Source organism: Natrix helvetica, assembly GCF_964273705.1.
Source record: "Natrix helvetica genome assembly, chromosome: 1".
Classification (NCBI taxonomy): domain Eukaryota; kingdom Metazoa; phylum Chordata; class Lepidosauria; order Squamata; family Natricidae; genus Natrix; species Natrix helvetica.
Genome location: NC_138548.1, coordinates 45,392,461 through 45,415,477, shown reverse-complemented (window position 1 = coordinate 45,415,477; position 23,017 = coordinate 45,392,461). Strand labels below are relative to the sequence as shown.

General features: G+C 42.3%; 1 protein-coding gene across 3 annotated transcripts in view; it reads right to left on the bottom strand.

Annotated features, from left to right (window-relative positions):
• The window catches only part of ASB2 (ankyrin repeat and SOCS box containing 2), a 37,932-nt gene extending 15,204 nt beyond the window's left edge, over positions 1 to 22,728 (bottom strand). For 2 of the 3 annotated variants that reach the window (XR_014174190.1, XM_081939456.1), the window contains exons 1-5: positions 22,639 to 22,722; positions 13,859 to 13,884; positions 13,175 to 13,400; positions 8,048 to 8,308; positions 1,238 to 1,330 (exon numbers count right to left, since the gene is read on the bottom strand). Coding sequence is in view for 2 of the 3 variants with exons in the window: in XM_081939456.1 (XP_081795582.1) it covers positions 1,238 to 1,330; positions 8,048 to 8,265 (311 nt within the window). In the remaining variant the exon portion in view is untranslated. Of the gene's footprint in view, positions 1 to 1,237; positions 1,331 to 8,047; positions 8,309 to 13,174; positions 13,401 to 13,858; positions 13,885 to 22,638 lie in introns of all 3 variants that reach the window. The other variant, XM_081939457.1, reaches the window with a different exon arrangement.
• Positions 22,729 to 23,017: the final 289 nt, after the last annotated feature.

Genomic DNA, 23,017 nt, shown 5'->3' with positions numbered 1-23,017 from the left:
ATTGTTGGGGGCAATATGCTGACTCTGTCAACTGCTTAGAGAGGGCTGTAAAGCACTGTGAAGCGGTATATAAGATTAAGTGCTATTGCTATATCTGTAAAAGTAAAGTCACCTTCAACTCAAATTCAGTTCATAGTTTTATTGGCAACAGTTCAAAATTGGGTTGCCATTATATTCTTTTGGGATTGTTTTGTCTCCCCAGTCTAGTCTGCATCTCTGACATTTCCTGATGGTCTCCCATCCCAATAACTAGGCCAGATCTGGATTAGGCAAGACTGTCCAGGAAAAAAACTGCAGCTGTCAAAACTGTTTTGTAAATACAGATGGTCTTCAACTTACAACAGTCCATTTAGTGACCATTCAAAGTTACAACAGCCCTGAAAAAAGTGACCTATGATAGCTTTCTACACTTATGACCATTGCAGCATCCCCATGGTCATGTGATTTACATTTAGATGCTTGGCAACTAGTTCATATTTATGATGGTTGCAATGCCCTGGGGTCATGTGATCCCGTTTTGCAATTTCCTGATAAGCAAAATCCATGGAGAAGCCAGATTTACTTAATAACCATATTACTAACTTAACAACTGCAGTGATTCATTTAACAAATGTGGCAAGAAAAGTTGTAAAATGGGACAAAACTCATTTAACAAAGTTCCACTTAGCGACATAAATTCTAGGATCAATTGTAATCATAGGTCAAGGACTACCTGTATACTAATCATACTGTAGTTAATTTAACTACTAGACTGCATGTATTTATTATGGCCATAGTAGGGCCCTCATCAGAGAGCTGATATCTTGTGCAACATGCAGTAATACATACATTATACTTCCTTCAAGGACTATGAAAAATTGATTACTGCTAAGTATTCTATATGGGAGTAAAATGCAATGCAACTAAGGAAAAATAATCTGGCTATATGGCATCCAAAATTAATCACTAGAGAAGCCACTCATCCTTACTTTTTCTGACTCAGCTCAGTGCACCAAAAAATCCTACAAGTGACACCAAAACCAAATGCAGTTAACTATTAGGCTTTCAAGAGAGAGAAGCTCAAGCAAGGGTAGAAACAGAGGAGGGGGGGGCAAACAGTCCAAGGGAGCAACGTTTCCTTCAGTTAGTTTTGTAAATTCTTCATGAACTGCTTAATATGTCATTCCAGCTGCCCAAACAAGCCTATCTCATAAAAACAACATTTTTTTTAAACAGGAAAAGGAGTGGAAGAACTTACTCAGCTTGGGGTAAGATGAAGAAGCTGCCATCGTACCTCCGTCCGAGTCCTGAACCGGATGCTGAAGTCTGGCCTCCGGACTGTGCAGCACGCCTGAAGTGATGACAGCATGAATAAAATAGCGAAAAATACTCCGAATAAGAAAAGCAAATCATAACTGGGCTTGTAAAGAAGTCAGAAAATGAGACCGAAGAAGAGAGACAAAGAGAACCTGTAGACTTTCTGAGGCTTAAACAAAAGCAGATGGCCTCGGCTCTTTTAGGCCTTGGTCTCAGCTGCTCTTTCACTCCTAGATTATTTTTGGCCCTCAGAGGAAGTGTCATGGGATTTAAATGACCATATATGACTGCAGTGAGATTAATCCCACTACCACACAGCGGGCTGAGAAAGGACTTAAAGGCATTTTCACTTCAGGGGGAAGAAAGGCCTGAGAGTGTTGCCCAGAAATGAAAAGAAGAAGAAGAAAGCACCAAGGTTGGTTCTGAATGACAAGGTTGTGCAAAACATCTGAAAGAACTGCTTTAAAGCTTGTCTCTTCAAGCTTGAAACAGCCACGTCTTTGAAAATGCTTGTGCAACCACTCTTCTGCTATCTGCATGTGTGTATGTAGGATTTCAGATCTGAAGACAGAAAGTGCTTCAGGGCCCAAGACTCATAAATTGGCCTGCAATTCTATAAACCCAATACAGCTTTTCCCAAGATCGTCTGACAGGTATAGGTTTGTCTTCCACACATACAATCCAAAGCAATGCAGCGTCCAGTCCTTGAACGTAAGCAGCAGTGGTGGGTTGCAGGTGGTATGCCCAGGTACACCCGCTGTCCTTACATGTATTTGAGCTCTTTGTCGCTTCCGCGCACGGTTGCCTGTGCAACACTCCGCCGAGCAGCTGCAGCATCACGGAGATATCGCGGAGCATTGCAGGAGGTAAGGACGCTCTGTGCACATTCATGTGGTGGTCGCTGGGCCCCATTGCACCGCACCAGTTGCAATGGGATCCGGAACCCACCATTGGTAAGCAGAAGTATTTTGTGTCAGTGCCAGGGACAGAATGGAGTGTGGGTGCACATGGATAGAGATCTAGGGAAGCTTTGGAAGTAGCTATGTGGGTTTTGGAAAAGATGTGGTTGTTTGATTGCTTTGAACAAGAATGCTGTGTCAGAGAGCTTTACACAACTAACTAAACCGGGCCAGGAGGAGATTGCTAGGTTGGGCCTAAATTTCATAAGCTTTCAATATATTTTCAAGTTGCCTTGAAGATAGAATGATATCAGATGCACTTTTCTAGTCATCAGAGGTTTGCAAGGATGGGCCAAAGCATACATGGAAGGTTCGTGCCTTAGCAAGTATTTTAATTGATTGTTTTTTTTAAAAAAAATTGAAAGGTAATGCAATCAATACAGATACAAGAGATTTTGTTCCCCTTTCCCTACGACACAAAGGTTTCCATTTTCTCTTAAAAACGTTTTTAAAGAGGCAACCAAAAGAGTAATGCGACTGAATTGTGAAAGGCCATCAATTTAGGCAAGACAGAGAAGGGAGACTCATTCATCTAAACCAGTGGTTCACAACATGGGGCCCAGGCCCCACAGGGGGGGCAATTTGATTTTTAATAGGGGCAATTTGAACCTTATTTAAACCAAGTTGATGGCCTTTTAGGCTTCCTCTGTGTGAGTAAAGTTCACTTTTTGAGTAAAGTAAGAATTAAGTGTCACGGGGGAGGGGACATCAGGATTTTATAGAGATGGAGTGGGGCATGGCCAAAAAAAGAATGAGAACCATTGATCTAAACCAGTGCTTCTCAATTATTTTCTGTCATGCCCCCCCTAGGAAGAAGAAAACATTTTGCGCCCCCCCCCCCCCGTGCGACTGTAAAAAAATATATCTTATTTTTAAATTGGTAACAAGGGCCCTACAGAATGAAATTCAAGGTTTATCTAGAGCGGTGATTCTCAAAGTATGGTTTACCGTACTCTTTCAGGGGGATGGCGGAGTATTTTATAAATAAATATTTTTAACATTTCTCGGTTTTAATTTCTAACATACTACACATCAGTGATATAACCCACACACATCAAAGCTTTTTGGTGTCCTCAATCACTTTTTAAAAATCAAAGAGACCCCCAGGCTAAAACCTTTGACAACCGATCTAGTCCTATAATATGTAGAGACCCCAGTGGAAAAGCTGCCTCGTATTTCTGTTTCCCAGAAGCAAAGCCTTCCTCTGAGCGAGAGGCAACCACCCAGGCATGGCCCTCCTGGAAGAGAGGATGTGCCTTCGGCCAGAGGAAAAGCGAGGGTCGGGCCAGGCAGAAGCCAAACTGGGCACAGAGGCTGAGCAGGCAGGAGCCACACTGCCTCTACCTCTTCTTGCAGGCTATCGAGATCTGTCTGGGTCCGGCTCACCGCCACCACCTGGGCCCCCGCTTGGCTCAGCCGTACTGCCGCAGCCCTGCCGATCCCTGCAAAGGAGAGCACAACGTTGTTGCACCGGCTCTAATTCGGCGGGGCTCGTCCCCGAAGCGCCAGGGTTGCTCCAGCGGCGCGGTCGTTTTAAGTGCTCCGAAGGCATCAGGGAAGCCTCGGACGGTTCCTGAAGCCTTCGGAACGCTTAAAACCACCCTCCGAGCAAACCGGAGAAGGCAGAGCGGCAGCTCCTCCCTCAGCCAGGAGCCAGCGGGGGCTGGTCGGACAGGCAACCTTGGCGGGAAACTCCAGTCCGCCGCCTTCGCCGCCGCTGCCGCCTTCGCCTTCGCCGTTGCACCCAGATGGAAAGGGAGCCTTCGCGCCCCCCTTTACGGAGCCTCGCGCCCCCCCTGGGGGGCGCGCCCCACTATTTGAGAACCACTGATCTAAACCAAGGATGTCTGGCTCACCGGCACATTAAGGGGATGGAACTTCATTTTTATCTAGGCCTTTGAGTGTCACCCTGCAGCAAAAAAGTGAGGTGGGGGAGGGGAAAAGAAGCTTTCTCCATTGTGACATCTGAACAGGTAGTCCTCAGCTTAGGGTCACAATTGATCCCAAGATTTCTGTTGCTAAGCAAGACCATTGTTAAGTGAGTTTTGCCCCATGTTACAACCTTTATTGCCACAGTTGGTAAGTGAATCACTGCAGTTGTTAGTAACTCAGTTGTTAAGTGAGTCGGGCTTCCCCATTGACTTTGCTTGTCAGAAGTTTTTCAAAAGGGAATCACATGACCCTGGGACACTGTAACCGCAGTGCACTGCAATGAGTCAGTTGCCAAGCATCTGAATTTTGATTAGGTGACCAGGGGGATAATGAAAGTGTGAAAAACAATCATAAGTCACTTTTTTCAGAGCCGATGTAAGAATTTAACTGCTTGGAATAAATACTTGTTCAGCATCTGACAAAAATTTAAAAAAATAAAATAAAAATAATAATTAAATGAAAATGAAAATCAAAAATTCAAAGGGAAGACTCGATGGACCATTAGGTCTTCTGCCATGTTTCTATGTTTCTAAATCCTGCCTTTTTTATTTTTATTATTTTTATAAATCATTGAAGGCAGAAAACATATCTAATACGCCTTCCTATTCCTATTTTTCCCTAATGACAAACCCATTGGATGAGTTGAGCTGAGAGAGTCTCCCAGTCCAAAGTCACCCAGTCAGCTTTCAGCCTAAGGTAGGAATAGAATTCAGTCTCCTGGTTTCTTACTGCTGACTACCTTCATTGCTTGGACAAATAGAAAAACAGGATATACCGTATTTATCGGCGTATAACACACACTTTTCCCCCCGAAAAATAGGGGGCAAATGATGTATGCGTGTTATACGCCGATATAATGTTAAGAAGTGATGTTTTTACAGTATTAACAAGTACCGCAGTGACGTGAGGAGGAGAGACTGGCTGAATATTCTCTCCTTTCCCCGGACACCCGACTAAAACCCTTTCTTTCGCCCGTGGAAGAGCTCATGCGGGCAAAAGGAAGCGCTTTACTCAGCGGGGTGTGGGCGAGAGGAGGAGAGAATGGATGAGCTGTCTCTCCTCTCCCCGACACCCGACTAAAACGCTTTCTTTCGCCCGCGGAAGAGCTCGGGCGGGCGAAAGGAAGCGCTTTAGACAGCGGGGTGTGGGTGAGAGGAGGAGAGAATGGATGAGCCGTCTCTCCTCTCCCCGGACTCCCGACTAAAAGTTAATAAAAAAAAGTTCTGAGCTACCCTTATTTTGCTTCAAAGTTCTTTATTTGAAATTTAAATTTTTTTCCTGAAATTTCCCTCTTAAAATGAAGGTGCGTGTTATACGCCTGTGCATGTTATACGCCAATAAATACGGTAAATATTTTTAAAATAAGGTTAAAAATACAGGTATCCTTATGGCAAATTGTAATTTCTAAAATTTGCCTTTCAGGTCCACTAAAATAGAGATTTTGTCTGGGGTTTGTCTCTGTATTTTACCCATACAGAGTTTTTACTTTAGGTGGTGGAATGTTTATCTTCTTATCTGCAAAAATATTGGGCAAGGGATTAGGGACAATTTATATCCCTATCCTATAGTACAGGATACGTAAACCTAATTTTCTTACTGAGAAGCAGACAAGAAAAATGTAAATGTAAAGATGAATAGTGCTGTATTGACCTGTTTGTTATGATGATCCAAGACAGCTGGATAAAGGCTGCTAGAGTTGAGTCAAATATAAATTCTGTCAGAGTAAACAACTTGTGAGTGGAGTCAATATTACCTCTGGATCACCTTGGGAAACTCAGTCGTTCCCTTTATTTAAAGACAGAACTCTCTAAGCCACATACTTTGCGCTCAGTCTAGCCTACTGCTTCAGTTGTGCTGGATCACATTTTACAATCAATAGTCCTGCATTCATCTAATCCAGGGGTGTCAAACTTGCGGCCCATCGGCCGGATGCATAACATGCTGGCCACACCCACCACCGCTTTAGCAAAGGGGGGGGGAGTTGTGATACGTCATGTGATAACAACGTGCCACCACGAGTTTGACACCCCTAATCTAATCCAACTTGGATGAGATGAGATAACCATCCTGTCCTTCTCTGGCAGCAACAGAAGATCATAAATTAGGACTACACGTGTTTACCATTTTAAATGATATTGGTCCTTAAAATTTAGCTGATCCCAAATGCTGAGGGATTAGATTATACATCAGGACAGTTATGAGGAGCATTGGAATCTTGCCCACATGTGACTATATCTCAGAACAGGCAATTTGGAAAATTATATTATCTTTGGGTATTCAGATTCTCTCTCTGTCCCTCAGCGGGAGAAGCATCTTTCTTGTGAATATGAAAGACTTTTTAATTGCTGCTCTCTAAACTTCAGAACTGTTTGTCAAGGGAGATTAAACTAATTTTACCTCTTCCTCCATCAACTAATAGGACAAATGCTACTCATTTGCTGCTGAATTAGATTTAAACTGATATTTGGGTTTTTTTTAAAGGTGTGTTTTAGTGGTATTTGAATGCAACAACATACTTTTTTATTTCTAGAAATCTATAGTATGATGTTTGGGGGGGGGAAGACACGATATGGAAGAATTGTACTGAAAAATGATGGTTTAAGATTAATGAAGAATGCAAACTTGGCAAATAAAGATTTTAGAGATAAGGAAAGTGTGACCTATCCCAAGTGTGATATGTTGCTGATTTACACCTATCAGCAGCCCCAGTCAGTATGACCAGTACGGGGTATATTGGATGTTATAAGTCAACAGAGTCTAGAAGGTTGTAAGTCCTCATACCTGAGGGAGAAGAATAATTTAATTTTTATTGCTACAAAGGAAATCCAGATTCAGATAGAGTGGTTATGGAAGAATCCCCAGATTCTAATTAGGGGAGTGGGGGAGAATACTTGCCTGAGAAAGAGCCATGCCTTTTAAGCTGTCTTCTGGAACCTAACTCAGGGCCAAGCTACACATTATACCGAACATCCTTGGAACATCTCTGGAAATGTACAGGTAGTCCTTGACGTAGGACCACAATTAAGCCTAAAATGTCTGCTGTGAAGTGAAACATTTGTTAAGTGAGTTTTGCCCCATTTTGCCACCTTTCTTGCCATAGTTGTTAGGTGAATCACTGCAGTTGTACAGTTAGCTAAGTCAGGGGTGTCCAAACTTGGCAACTTTAAGACTTGTGGACTTCAACTTCCGGAATTCCCCAGCCGGCTGGGGAAATCTGGGAGTTGAAGTCCACAAGTCTTAAAGTTGCCAAGTTTGGACACCCCTGAGCTAAGTGAATCTGGCTTCCTCATTGACTTTGCTTGTGAGAAGGTTGCAAAAGGTGATGGCATGACCCCGGGATATTGCAACCATCATAAATATGAATCACTTGCCAATCATCTGTATTTTGTTCACCGGATCTGCAAGGGTCATAAAGTGTGAAAAGAGTAAGTCATTTTTTTCCAGGGCCATTGTAACTTTGAACGGTCTCTAAACGAACTGTTGTACGCGGAGGACTATCTGTATAGAACTGGCTGGAGAAAATATTATATTTGAAATCAAAGGTGGCCCAGGAAGACATGCCTTAAAACAGAATGAGCAAGTGTCACGCTGGCAAAACACCAGTGGCCTCCGCCGTACCAGAAAGAGTGCCATTTTAGAAGGAGCATGGTACATGAGTCTTTCCTCTACCCCTTGCTGCCACCCCCCCTCCAATTCTAGTGCCTGGAGCAATTGCTTTATTCTGCTTAATATCTATTGGGGAACTTCAACAAAGCTTCAAGAAAACAGTATCAGAAAAAGATGTAACACTGAAATGTAGACGTGTGCAGAAGTCTGGTCTGAGTTCTCTCTCACCTGTGCTTTCTCCCTGGCATGCTTACCTTTGCCAAGGATAAAGGTAGAAGTTCTGACAGTAGGGCTCACGGGGAGGTGGTGCGGCAGTAACTGTCTTCTGCGCAGCTATTTGCTCAGCAGGGTCGTCTGTCAAACTCTGCTCAATGGCCAGCTGAATAAGTTCCTCCTCGGTCATGCTGCTGTAGAGGCTATATTCCTCGTGTCCAATTGTACCTGCTCTTGCTACGGTAACTTCTGTTGTCATTTTCCACTTTCTTGTAAGTCAGAAGGGATGGTTAAAAATAACCCTGGAATGCATATAAATACAGATCACATACCTTATCATGGGTAGATCACATGGATTCTGTTGTCACTCAAGCAATACTTCACAGTTTCCAAGCATATATATAACTGATAAAGGCTGACTTCACAGCTGATTTTGAACCTAAAACTTGTGGCCATCTGGGGGAGAACATCAGCTGTGACCTCCACTCCCACCCCAAGACAATTACCACTGAATGCTAACTTTTGACATAAAGAAGGGGAGGAGTTATTACGTGATTTAAAACTTCATTTCATCATAGTACTTATATTTATTTGGTTTAAAGACAATTTAATGTAATTTAAATGCATTTAATTTCCATCCTCTTCTCATCTTTTATTGTGACCAAACATTCTTACTTGTGGAAATGGTTTCTTGACATATCGTTTAAAAAAACAAGTGACACAGGAGTTTTCCATATCCTCTTGATGAATCATCTTAAATTCACAGTTACCTTCTTTGGAATAAATATGTTTTTCTCATTTGTTCTTCTAATTCTTAAATTAAACTTGTACAACTTATAAAGTAGTTAAAATGATAGTCGGATTGTTTCATGTTTTTTCAATTGTTACTACTGTTGATAATTTTCTTATTCATTTGATTTACATCCACTTTTCTTCCAGCTCAATGCAATATATATATTATATAATCTCCCAGCGTGTTCATATGTCAGGTTTGTTGTTGTCCAACTTGTTGTTCAGGCATCCAGTTCATGTGATGGTTCTGGTAAAACATTAACCCCACTGACATCACCCAAATGATATCTTTCTTTGGCAGATCTTTTTGCATTCCCAAGCTCTTGTGTTTTGAATGCCTGAACTAAAGTTGAGGAAAAACAGAACAAGTATGGAGGTAAATCATTGGGTGAGACCAAATAGATGACAGTGTTGCATAGATGACTCATATAGTAAGTGCCTATTCTACTCTACAGTTCTAGTACAGAAGTATCCCAGTATGTCTTGGGGGAATATGGAAGTATCCTTAAAAGAAGCAATGTTTCAGAACAGTTTCTTCTTCTTTCAGGCATATGTTTTGGCTGGCAACAACTGAAAACAGAATGCTGCGTAGGTAATCAGTCTGAAATCAAATAGGTTATCCTTCTATTCATAATGACTGTGCCTGTGGTTGACTGTATTGGTCTGGATTCCCAGGAGGGAGAGTGTACTTTCCAGAGGAGTAAGAGACAGCTCAATGTGTGAGACAAAGAGGATGAAGACATCCCTTCCTTGACAGTTTTAGAGTATAAAGGTAAAGGTAAATGTTCCTCTTGCACATATGTGCTAGCTGGTACTGACTCTAGGGGAAAGTGCTCATCTCTGTTTCAAAGCTGAAGAGCCAGCGCTGTCCGAAGATGTCTCCATGCTCATGTGGCCAGCATGATTAAACGCTGAAGGTGCATGGAATGCTGTTTCCTTCCCACCAAAGGTGGTCCCTATTTTTCTACTTGCATTTTTACATGCTTTCAAACTGTTAGGTTGGCAGAAGCTGGGACAAGTAATGGGAGATCACTCAAACCGCCAAACTGCTGACCATTCTGATCGACAAGCTCAGCGTCTTAGCCACTGAGCCACCATGTCCCTTTCAGTCCCTATTCTTAGAGTCCCTATTCCCTATTCTAAGAGTATAGGCTTGTGTAAATAGAGTACTTTAATTTGGTAAGATTCTGGCTATGGAATAATAAAGAAATCTGCTTGGAAGAATCTCTATATGTCTTTCTTAGATTTGGGGACCTGATCAATATGTTCTTGATAAAGAAGAACTTAACTTTTGAGATTTAGAACAAATTCATTCTTGATTGAGGGCATTCCCCATTTGCATTTAAACCCAGGACAAATACGTCCTGGAAACCTCATTTCTCTATGACTTCCCAGGAGATTACCTTCATCTTATCCCCAGCCTATATCTGGTACATTTCTGAATTGTCCTTAACTGTTCCAGTGCTAAAACAATGTTTTCCTCCCATGTCAATTTTATTGTGGGTATAATCATACATTCATACCATTCTTCCTACTTCTGGTACCGCAACATTGTCCTTCAGGACATTTCTGGTTTGGGCAAAGGGAAATCCAGGTGTTTTCAAATCAGGCTCTTCTTAACCAATACCTAACTCATGAGTCAGCAGATCTCTGAATTAAAAACTGATTCTCCCCATAAACTTACCTTCCCCCACAACTTAGGCAACTGATTCTCATGCTGGAAGAAGAGGAAAGCCAGATCTTGAAAGCTCCCAGGTTTCCATAGGTTAGAAGCCCAGACAGTAGAAACTGGTTCCCTTTCTTCAACTGCCTCCTTTCTAACACTGGCAGCTGTTCCCCAGGGAAAATTGGCAAGTGAAGGGGTAGTCAGGCCAAGGTGACTGGCACTACACCAGTCAACTGTTAGATGAGTTTCTTTTGAATGTGGGTTTAGCTGTCTTGCTTCATCATTCCAATTCTTTACATAGCCATTCTGTTTTCAGCCAGCTGTTAGTCAGGATGGGAATATATTTTGCTAGTTTAGCTAAGTATCAGAACTTCTCTCCTAACCAGCCCTCCTCTCATTTCATATTATGGAAGTCATTGGTGGAAGTTTTTCATCTGGTAGCATTTGACAGAAGAGAAGTGAAATAAAATCAGTAGGATCTACCTCAAATTTCTCTGAAGATAGCAATAGCACTTAGACTTATATTCCGCTTCACAGTGTTTTACAGCCCTCTCTAAGCTTATAAAGTCAGCATACTGTCCCCAACAATCTAGGTCCTCATTTTACCTACCTTGGACGGAGGAAGGCTGAGTCAACTTTGAGCTTGGTGAGAGCTGAACTGCCGAACTGCAGCTAGCAGTCAGCTGAAGTTGCCTGCAGTACTGCACTCTAACCACTGCACCACCTTGGCTCTAAGATGCCAGTAGTGGCTGCAGAAGCAAGACAAAGATTGGCAATGGAAGTAGCAAATATTATGCTGGTATGGTTTTCTGCAATTGCTTAGACTGGTGGATAGTATTTTGATAGATGGGAATCTATCAAAGATAAATTTATTAAATAAATAAATCATTAGGGTTAAAGGGAAAGGTACCCAATTAGAAGCAACATGATAGCCATGTGAATTTTATGCACTCATTGTCTCAGTTACATACAACATAGAGACAGTTTTCCTGTTCAGAGTGTTTGTGTGTATTACTCGGAAAAATAATCTCCTTCTCCCTTGCACTAGTCTCTGATGCGTTGCATTATTTTCTGCATTACCATCCCTGTTCAGTATCCAAAAAATAAATCAGGGAAGGGATTGATCTACTTTCTTTCACCATTCACTCCATTTTAAGTAAATAGTAATCCCCCCTGCTTTTTATGAGAAGGGGATAAGGCATATATGGTCAATTTTACCATCATAAACATTTTATTATAAACTTTGTAAATTAGATGGCTGTTTCTCTAAAATGTTGAATAGGTTCTGGGGATCTGAAAAGAAACTTCTTGAAGGATGTCATCACACAAGCTTTCTTCCCAAGGCACAGCAATAGAAAGGAAAAACAACTACTGTAAACCTAGGAAAATGCACTTTGATGAAGAAATAAATATTTAAAAATTGGCAGAATTTTAAAAAAAATCTAAAAGATTATTCCCACTAGTTGATATTTTCAGAGGATTGTATGTTTTCTACAGAATCAGAAGGGGCCTCTTATTAGTGTCATCACAAATCAACTTTCCTTCTTTCCTTCCCACTCATCATTTCTAGGGTTGTGTCATTTTTAAAAATATTCTGCTTGGGTCAGGTTGCAACTGGCATTTGCCAAGTATTTCATATGACACATAAAACAAAACAAACAGCTTGCAGCAGGTCACTGTGCGAAAAGCATTGCAAAGCAAAACTTCCATTTTGGAAGGTACAATGTCACTTGCTGTTTTGTAACAGCAATAAAACAATTATCTGGATACCCTGGAGAAGTTGTGCATTAAACAGCATCGTGGCTTTAAATGTATTCCAATACGAACAATATGACTTGGAGACGAAGCTAAATTTGTCATAAAAACTAAACTTTGGAGGAGTGGCATAGCCCCTAGATGTCACTGAACTAAAAATTCCCATCATCCACAGAGGTTTCAAAACACAATGTTTGGGTGTACATATACTAAATCAAACCCAATAAACTACAATTTGATTTAGTGCACTATATGAACCAGGGTAGTGTGCAAGCTGTTGTTTATTGTCTAAGACTACCCACTGCACGAGCCATAATTTCCCAAGCATTTGATTTCCAAACACAGACATTACTTTGCAGATTTCTCAATCCAATGCCTTTAGATGAACTGAATGACTTGTAGCTTGAGAACTGTCAAATATATTTACAAGCTGGTTCAGCACAAAGCAGGGCAGCTCCTGATGATGAAACATTTCTGAGTAAATAAATCCCATCCATCTTCAGCTGCCTAAACAGCTGCTTATGAAGTAAAGTTGGCACATCACTTGATGCAACAAGTATTTTGCCCTATTTTACTGCTCATCACTGCATCCATTCATCCACACCACTGGTATAAAGAGCTAAAACTATCTGAATAAAATAAATTGTAACTTCAAATGACTTTTCCTCTTCTCTGCAAAATGGATTTGGTAACTGGAAGATGTTCATATGCCCATAGTATATTTCAGAAGTAGTTCCTAGAGAAATGCATATAGATATGTACCTTGTAAAAAGTAATTTAAATTCAAACTAACATATATTTTAAAAGGATGACGTTTGTCCTGCTACGGCATCTGTAAATTCTTTCTCGTAGCCAACTCATTACAATTCAGCATTTGGAGAGAGAGAGAAATATACATACTGCATGCAATATTAATCCTGGACCAAAATAATACACTTAAACCATGCATGATTACCTTGTAATTTGTAGAAAGTCGTTTACTGCGGAATTATTATTTCATGGACTATTAAATCAGAATATTCCCGTTTGGATTCATTGCTCTCCTGTCTCTCTGTGTTGATAAAATGCAGAGCAGCTTTGAACTTTCTCCTGCTTTGAAGTCTGGAGTTTATTTCTGGATCACCCCATGATCAACATTTACAAGCCAAAATGTAAGTTGTTCTGCATATCAAATTTCCTGTCTGAAGTTTGAAACAAAATGACTTGTTACTTCTCTTTAGACTTCTTTCTGTAGCATTATAATTTGTAGAACTTCATTTTGCCCAACTTCCTTTCACTAAATGACACAAAGCCAGCCCTTTTATTATATCACTATTTATTTGCTGTCCTGGGCAAGTAAACCATATATGGCCATTCTGCTGATGGTGAAAGGAGGAAAAAGTGCCTGTGATTCTCTTTAGCACATCTACTTCATTTATAGCTCTGGCTTTCTCTAAGATTGTTTCTCTTCTGGTATTTTTAAGACTCCAAGTTCCATCAATAAGAACAAAGAGGTCACAGATAATGGGAGGATTAAAAATTGGCCAAAAGGTTTTAAAGAGTGGAAAAGTGTTGTTTTAGTTCATTGGAGAAGATGTAGGACAGATCTCTACATCTGAATTAACAAACTGTGAATTCTATAACAACAGGTATTACTCACCATTTTTCATCATAGGGGCAAAGTACCTAGAAAATTAGAAACTTTGCATTGAAACTCTTTAACTTTAAAAAAAAAACATTTAAGTGTCTGCTTTTTAGATAAGACTTTTAATGCAATTGGATATAAAAATTAGATAGGGTTGAAGATTTAGTTTGCATGTTGGACTAAGCAAGATATATTAGTTATCTACAATTAGTTAATACATGGCTAAGGCACAACCATGGTCTATAATTTGTGGTATGATCTAAGATACAATACAATATACTATATCTAATATATAATATCAGATCCAAGATATACTATAAGATATAAGATATGATATAATTTGCAGTATGATCTAAGCACAGTACATAAATTTGTCTGCTAGAACGTCTTACCTGTCAACGACTTCTTCAGCTTCAACCTCAATAATACATGGGCAAACAATCGATACAAACTCAAGGTAAACCGCTCCAAACTCGATTGCAGAAAATGTGACTTCAGCAACAGAGTGGTCCTTTAACGCTCACAGCTTCAACCTCAAACTGTCTACTGTGGACCTTACCCCATTCCTAAGTGGTCCGTAAAGGGGGCGTGCATAAGCGCACCAACATACCTAACATCCCTGTCCTACTGTCCCCATCTATTTGTATTCATTTCTTTTGTTTATATCCGTGTTTACATTTATACCTGCTATCTTGTACATGTTTGACAAACTAATATAAATACAAATTCACAATGTCCCAAGTCAAAAATAAACAAAATACAGCTTAGTTTGATGTTTAAACCAACCTTTAAAAATCAGACTTAAAATGAAAATAGAAAGAGAGTGTAGGTGAAGATTGTTATCTTTTATGCAATTCCCAGGAACTCAATTGTAACAATCCTCTATAGCAGGGGTGTCAAACTTGCAGCTTGCGGGCAAGATGCGTCATGCACTGGCCATGCTCATGCCCAGTTTAGCAAAGGGGAGAAAAAGTCGCAATACATCACATGATTCCGCCGTGGCGATGCAAGTTTGACACCTCTGCTCTATAGGATTATTGTAATGAAACTAGGGCTTTACTTTAATAAGTAAATTAAATAAATCTTTAAGGGGATAATCATACTGTTTTGATGTAACAAACCTGACACCACTATATTCCAAATTACTAATACTACTGTTGTGGAAGTCTCAGAACATGCAACCAAAAATACAATAAAATTAATAGAAAGTAAAGAAAAAAGATGGCAAGTATCATGATGAAATGAGAGGCCTGGGAGAAATGTTATATGTAATATGTTCTTTTCCTTGTGCCACAAGATTTTGTCACTAATTTTTCAGAGTAAGCTTAATCAAACAGTGTGACTTTCCTTTAATTAGGCAGCTTCTCTGTCTTAATCATCTATGTTTATTCCTATTTTCTTGAAATTCAGTTTGCTAAAAAGTTCTGCAAAGTTATTCTTTTTTTGTTAACAGAATTCGATAACATTTGGAGTACATTAATGATGAAAAATAGACGTTGAATTAATATCCCTTCCTGTTTGTTTTCTGAAAGCCTTGTGCAATGCAATGTCTTAGATGTTATATTTCATACTGTTACTAGAACAAAATGTAGGCCATCATTTCTCAATTCAAGGCATGCGTCTATCAAGGAATGCATCTGTTTGTGCTATTCTTTGAACTCTGCTGGCTGCACAGACATCATTGGTTGTATAAAGGAACTCAGAGGCATTATTTTCCTTAGATATATCAAATCCAGCTGACCATCAGTGGTGAAACTTCAGACTATGGGAAATATTTATTTGTGCTAAGGCAAGACCTTCCAAAAATGATAAAGGACATTCTTAAAATTGTACCAGACCACTGAGCAATAGAAAAATCTGGCCTCAGTTCCTGCACCTTAAGGCTGCACAACAGACAACCATCTGAGGTGAACCAAAAGCAAAGCAGAAGTTGAAAACAAAAGGCAAAGCAGGAAGTGGCATTCAGAATTCAGAAACAAGTCAAAAGTTCAAACGGATGAGAATTAGGGATGCAGAAACACAAACGCTTTTCTGCTCATGAATGGTCAGTGACCATATTCTACTGAGGAGGTGAGTCCCTTCTCACCGTGAGGGTAGTGTACGTGCTTGTACCTATACACACTTCTAGACCAAGCATGAAGATGGAGTTCCATTTATTTCTTTGACCAAACAGTTTAAATATTGTCCATTTTATAACTCCAGAGTGGGGGTGATTTCCCCCTTGATCTCAAATATTTCATTCCTTGGTCTCTGGTGCTTGAGTTTATAACTTGACTAGATGCAAGTCAAGAAACCAAAGTAATGAGAAGGAAAATATGAAATATGACTTTTTTTTCCAGAAGTTGGGTAACATTTGTTTTTTTAAATAATGAAGTAATTTTTTCAATCATTGAAAATCATTGGGACTTCAACAATAAGCAAAAATAAGGAATTAGTAAATCAATTATAAACTTCATTATTAATCAGTTAAAATTCATCAAACAGTTGACAAATTTACATTTAAGGTAAATGTGCAAGGACTTATATTGAAAACCACACAACGTTAATCTATTTATATCTATTTACAATGTCTCATTATGTTTGACACTCACTCTCATGTAAGTAATTATAGGACCGCATGTTTATTTCAGAACATGAAGTTTAGCATTATTTCATATATATGTGGGGGGGGGAGGTGTTTGGTTATTTTGTACATATATAATACACACACATACACATATATTAAAATATTCCAATTTATATTTTGTAGAAATAGATTTTGAATTTATTTATTTATTTATTTAGTGAGTTTGTTAAGATTAAAGACAATCTTCAATCTTAAAGAAAAAAAATACAAATTGAAAAATACAAACTAAGAAAAAAAGAAGAAAAACCTATTGTATATTCAACAGTCACTGACTTACTAATGAATTCAATTATAATACAGTACGATATTATTATAAGATATCCCAAAATGTCTGCCATATGAACACGTATTATTGGATTCTTTTATCTTTTATACTGTCTATTTCAAAAACAGATAAATCATGCATATCCAACAACCATTCCTTAACACCTAGAATAATTTCTCCGTATAATTACTTTAGCCAACGCCCATGTTCAGCACAACCATAATATCTGATAAACAGTCATATTCAAAAGCTTGTGTAGAAATAACTTTGCCTTTTGCCTGGTGGAATTGAATAGATTCCAGAAAGCAACTCAAGAGTTTTACCTAAGCAGATTAAGAACGCCAAATAAAAATGATTAATCTTCATTAGCATTGTGGATCCTGCAGGAGAAATTCCTCCAGCATGTCCATTTAATGTTCATAATTTAATATTTAATTGCACAGTATTTGTAAAAGTTCATTATATGTCAGTTGCAGAACTAAATTCTAAACCTTTGTTTTTGGAGAATGTGGCACTTATTGTTTCTCTAAATCGGGGATGGGCAACTAGGGCCCCTTTATGACCTGTGGATTTCAACTCCCAGAATTCCTGAGCCAGTCATGCTCAGAGGCCATAGCTGCCCACCCCTGCTCTAAATAGAACTGTGATAACATCATCAAACAAAGAACTGCCAAGGGAAAGGAATGGCCAAGAGGAAGACAGGCTTGCAAAATAAAAAATAAAATAAAAAACCCAGAAGACAGAGGGGAACTGAAAGCAGCAAAATTAAGTGTTAGATCTGGGCAACGAGAGAACAGACTGCGGACACGGAGTGACTTAACAGCTCTTTATTAGTAGTAGTAGTGATCCAGCTTGCTCTGTGGTCGGAGGGTTCCCCTTTTATAGGGATCGGGTACGCCCCTCGACCAATCAGAACGATACCTATTTCCCGCTGTGGCAGCGGACCAGAGAGGAGACTTCCTACGATATATGCTAATATCTAACACCCCTCCCCTCTTAGACGGAACATTGCGGTTGGTTATGTAGTCCTTAAGGTATGTTGGAGTTTGCCTTACTCGAGTGGAGCGTCGCAGTTCGGGTTGGTCAGGAGTAGTTGCAGGATCCGTTGCTTTCTTTGCTTCGAGTTCTGGTGTTTCCAGACTTTCGTTGCTTGGGCGTTCGGGGGTCTGCTCGCTTACGTTGCTTGGGGGTTGTTCTGTTTCGTGCTCAACCTCTTGCTCTGTCCTGGGCTCGCAGGTGTCGTAGTTCTCTGTGTTGGGCCTCTCGAGTGGCTGACTTTGCATTGGTAGGTAGCTCTCGTCCTCGGCCCGTAGGTCTGAATGCGCCAGGCGACCCCGAAGTTGATCGATGTGCCTCTTCCAATTTCGCCCATCTTCCAGTTCTAACAGATACGATCGTGGACCCATGATGCCAATGACCGTTGCCGGCATCCACAATGTTCCCCCTGCATAGTTGTGGGCGTATACCGAATCCCCTATGCTGAAACTCCGAATTTTGCTTGTGGAGTCTGGGGGTGCTGTGGCAGAGTAGTTGGGGTGAAGACGGTCCAGGTGAGACCGTAGACGGCGGCCCATGAGCATTTCAGCGGGGCTCCTTCCCGTCGTTGCACTGGGGGTAATGTGCTGAATGAGGAGGTAATGGTCTATGCGCGTTTGCCAATCACCTGGACCCATCCTAGCGAGGGCCTCTTTTGTGGATCACACCATTCTCTCTGCCTGTCCGTTTGATGCCGGATGGAATGGCGCGACGAGGGCATGCCAAATTCCCTGACCTGCTAAAAACGTTTCGAAATGCATGGCCGTGAATTGGGGCCCGTTATCGGAGACCAGGAGGTTGGGCAAGCCATGAGTGGCGAAAAGTCGCCGTAGGACCTTAATGACTGCCTCTGCCGTGGTTGAAGTCATTAGGACTACTTCTAGCCATTTGGAATATGCATCCACAACTATAAGGAAAGTCTGACCTTGAACTGGCCCTGCGAAATCGATGTGTATTCTCGACCAGGGCGCTTTCGGCTTTTCCCATTCCGTGGCGGGCGCTTCCGGGGGTGCTGGTCTCGATTCCTGGCATGGATCGCAAGTGGCCACCCACTCCTCTATCTCTTTGTCCATGTTTGGCCACCAAACGTAACTTCTCGCTAAAGCCTTCATCCTAACAATCCCCGGATGCCCAACATGTAATGCATCTAACACATTTTTACGTAAAGCATAAGGAATAATAACTCGATCCCCCCACAATAAGCAACCTTGTAACACTGAGAGTTCGTCCCGTTTTGACCAAAACACTTTGAATTCTGGGCCCACGTTTCCCTTCGGCCACCCCCTCCAAACCCAAGTTTGAACTTGCTTTATTAAATTGTCTTTAGAGGAGAACCTTGCAACGTCGCAGGTAGAAACCGGTCCAGAGTCCAAACAGTCAATGAGCAACACCGGTACTTCGGGAGTGGGGTCTGGCAAAAGGTCCGGTAGTGGGCAACGGCTGAGTGCGTCTGCGTGTCCTAGAGTGGAGCCCGGTCGATGAATTAACTTGTAGGAGTACGCAGCCAGGAAAACAGTCCACCTGGTCATGCGTGGAGAGAGGGAGACCGGGGTGGGGCGGTTTCCTGCCAAAAGTCCCAACAGCGGTTTGTGATCGGTAATTAGTTCAAAATCGCGGCCGTAGAGGTATTCATGGAAACGTTTTACTCCAGCTACCACAGCTAACGCTTCCCTGTCCATCTGGCTGTAGTTCCTCTCGGCCGATGAAAGAGTTCTAGAGTAGAAAGCGATGGGTGCTTCTTTTCCGTCTGGCATCCTGTGGCTAAGGACTGCGCCGACTCCAAAAGGTGATGCGTCGCAGGTCAATACTAGCGGTAGTGTCTGGCTGTATTGGACTAACAGCGAGTCAGTGGTGAGCAGGTGCTTTACCCCAGCAAAAGCTACTGCTTCGGATCGTCCCCATCTCCATGGTGCGTTTCGCTGGAGTAGTCGATGTAGGGGCTCAGCAACGGTCGCCTTCTGTCTCAGAAAAACGCTGTAGAAGTTAAGTAGTCCGAGGAAGGCCTGCAGCTCGGTCTGGTTACGTGGTGTGGGGGCGTCCTGGATCGCCTTAATTTTCTTTGAAGTGGGGTGTATTCCCTGACCATCGATTCTATATCCCAGGAATTCTACGCTAGGCACGTTAATTTGGCATTTTTCTTTTTTAAGGCGGAGACCCTTCTCTCTGATTCTGGCCAAAACAGTTCTGACTCTTTTATTTAATTGCTCCTCGTTTGCAGCGGACACCAAGATGTCGTCGAAATAGGGGACGACTCCCGGTATCCCTTGCAAAAGCCGTTCCATGACGCTCTGGAACAAACCTGGAGCAATGCTCACACCGAATTGCAGCCGGTTGCATTTGAATGCCCCTCTATGCGTCACTATAGTTTGGGCCTCCGCTGTGGCGCTGTCCACGGGCAATTGCTGGTAAGCTTGTGCCATGTCTAACTTTGCAAATATCTTTCCTGGCCCCAACGAGTGCAATAAGTGCTGAACTACTGGCACCGGATATGCGCTTTGTTGTAGCGTGACATTAATTGTGCATTTATAGTCCGCACAGATGCGGACTGACCCGTCTGGCTTAACTGGGGTCACAATGGGAGTTTCCCAGAGTGCGTGATCCACGGGCTCAAGGATTCCTTGCTCCACTAGCTTATCTATTTCCTTATCTATTTTTGGGCGGAGTGCAAAGGGCACTCGTCTCGGTTTAAGTCGGATTGGCGCCACTTTGGGGTCTAAATTAAATGATATTGGTTTACCCACATACTTACCAAGACCGGGGCTGAATACATCCTCGAACTCCTTAAAGATCTGCTCAGCGCTGCTGTTCTCCACTGCGTTTATTCCGGTGACTTCTAACCCCAAGGCTTCAAACCAGTCTAGTCCCAGAAGGTTCTGTAATGGCGCGCTGGCGATGGTCACGGGCAGCTGGGCTACGATGTCCTTGAAACGGATCTGGAATGTGCCTTGGCCCACGATGGGGACTTGGTTCCCCTGGTAGTCTCGTAGCAGGACATCTGGAACGCGTAGTTGGCTCTTTTTGAGGCTAGGGATAGCCTGTTTCATGGATGCCCATGAAATGATCGTCAGGGTCGATCCTGTGTCAACTTCTAGCTCACAAGGTGAGCCCTCCAAGAGGACTGTGACTTTCAGCCTTTTTGGCCGCTTGGGGCGGACCTGACTTATCGTGGTGAGATACGTTCGCAACTCCTCTCTCTGGGTCCACTCTATCTCCGCATTTGTATCCTGAAGATACTCTCGTTGAGCGTCTTGGTAGAACGCTCTCTCAGCTCTTTGCAAGTAATCTCTCTGGGAATACGCTTGCTCAGCTCTTTGGGGATTTTCTCTCTGGGTAAACACTTGTGGATTTCTCTCTGGGCGCCCTTTTTGATTTCACCAAGCCCCTGGGTTGGGCTTCTGTTGGCGGTACATGGGTGGCTGCCGTGAGGCAGGGACTTTGCTCCGGCACACTCGTGCGATGTGCCCAAGTTTGTCGCAGTGCGAACAAACAACGTTCCTGAACCGACAGGTAGACCGGGGGTGATTCCCTCCGCAGCTTGCGCAGGGCGGCAAATGGGATCTGGGTCTCCCCCCAGGTCTCACGTGACTGCTCTGCATCAGGTGACTTTCCTCGAGCTCGGGATCCTCGAAATCTGGAAGGGTGTCCTCGTAGTGGACTCTGGCGTGTCTAGGCGCTGGCTGGCCTGTGTTGACCCCGCGTTGAATTGTCTCCGCTGATCTGTCTGCTGCTTCTGAAGCTCTTGCCTCATCAAGTACAATCTGTAGGCTTAAATTGGTTTTGGCTAACAGCCGTTTTTGTAGGGAAATGTCTCTCAGCCCGCTAACGAGTCGATCCATAATCTGCTCATCCAGGTCTCTGAATGCACAGTGTGTGGCTGCTTTTCGTAGAGCTGCAACGTACTGGTTGATAGATTCTCCCGCCTTCTGGTTCCTCGTGTTGAATGCTTGGCGGCAAACATGGCGGGAAGGTTTTGGCGCGTAATGAGTCTGTAGAGCCTGTTGCAACGCCGTCCATGATACTGCCTGTATTGGAGTAGGCGCGGTGAGGTCTCTGGCCGTGTTGAAGACTTCTTTTCCGCAGTAGCCGAGGAAGATGTTTTTCTTCCGAGCGTCGGTGATCCCCGTGTATTCATTCGCTTCGAGAAAACACTCGAAACGAATCATGAAGGCTTCCCATTTGTCGTTCGCTGGGCCGAATGGAGCGGGGGGAGTGTGCATCACCATCTTCTCTCGTTTGAATTTGCCGCGCTGTGGTGACCTGAGATGGCTGCCGGAATTTCTGCCGAATTCCTAGGCTGGATCAAATCCGGAGATTCTGGAGGTAGCTTCTTCGTCCTATCTGTCTCTCGATCCCACCTTCGTCGCCAATGTTAGATCTGGGCAACGAGAGAACAGACTGCGGACACGGAGTGACTTAACAGCTCTTTATTAGTAGTAGTAGTGATCCAGCTTGCTCTGTGGTCGGAGGGTTCCCCTTTTATAGGGATCGGGTACGCCCCTCGACCAATCAGAACGATACCTGTTTTCCGCTGTGCCAGCGGACCAGAGAGGAGACTTCCTACGATATATGCTAATATCTAACATTAAGTGAGAAGTGCAGTTTTCAGGAAAGGTTTTTGTTTCTGGCGTGAGAAAGCCCCGGTTGGTTTCTAAAACTAAAATTAACCTTCTTTTCAACTCTGCACTAATATGGAAGCCTGCTCTGAATAAGTTGAGCAATTACATTCATTAAGATCTGATATATATTTAAATATGTGATCTCATTCTACAAGTTTAAATAACTTACAATGAACAAAAGCATACACAAAGCATCTTGGTCAACACACACACACACTTACAAGCAAACCTATATGGCCCCCAAATTACTTACTGTAATTTCTACAGTAATTCTTCGGCAGTTATATCCAAAGGACCATTGGAAAAACATATCTTGACTGTGGTTTGCAACAGCAGGAGAGCTACCATTCCATAAGACTCAGAGACAGAGGTGGTATTCAGCAGGTTCTGACCAGTTCTGGAGAACTGGTAGTGGAAATTTTGAGTAGTTCGGAGAACCAGTAAATATCACTTTTGACTGGCCCCTCCCCCATCTATTCTCTGCCTCCTGAGTCCTAGCTGATCGGGAGGGAATGGGGATTTTGTAGTAACCTTCCCCTAAATGGAGATTTTACAGTATCCTTCTCCTGCCACGCCCACCAAGCCATGCTACGCCCACTAAGCCACACACACAGAACCGGTAGTAAAAAAAA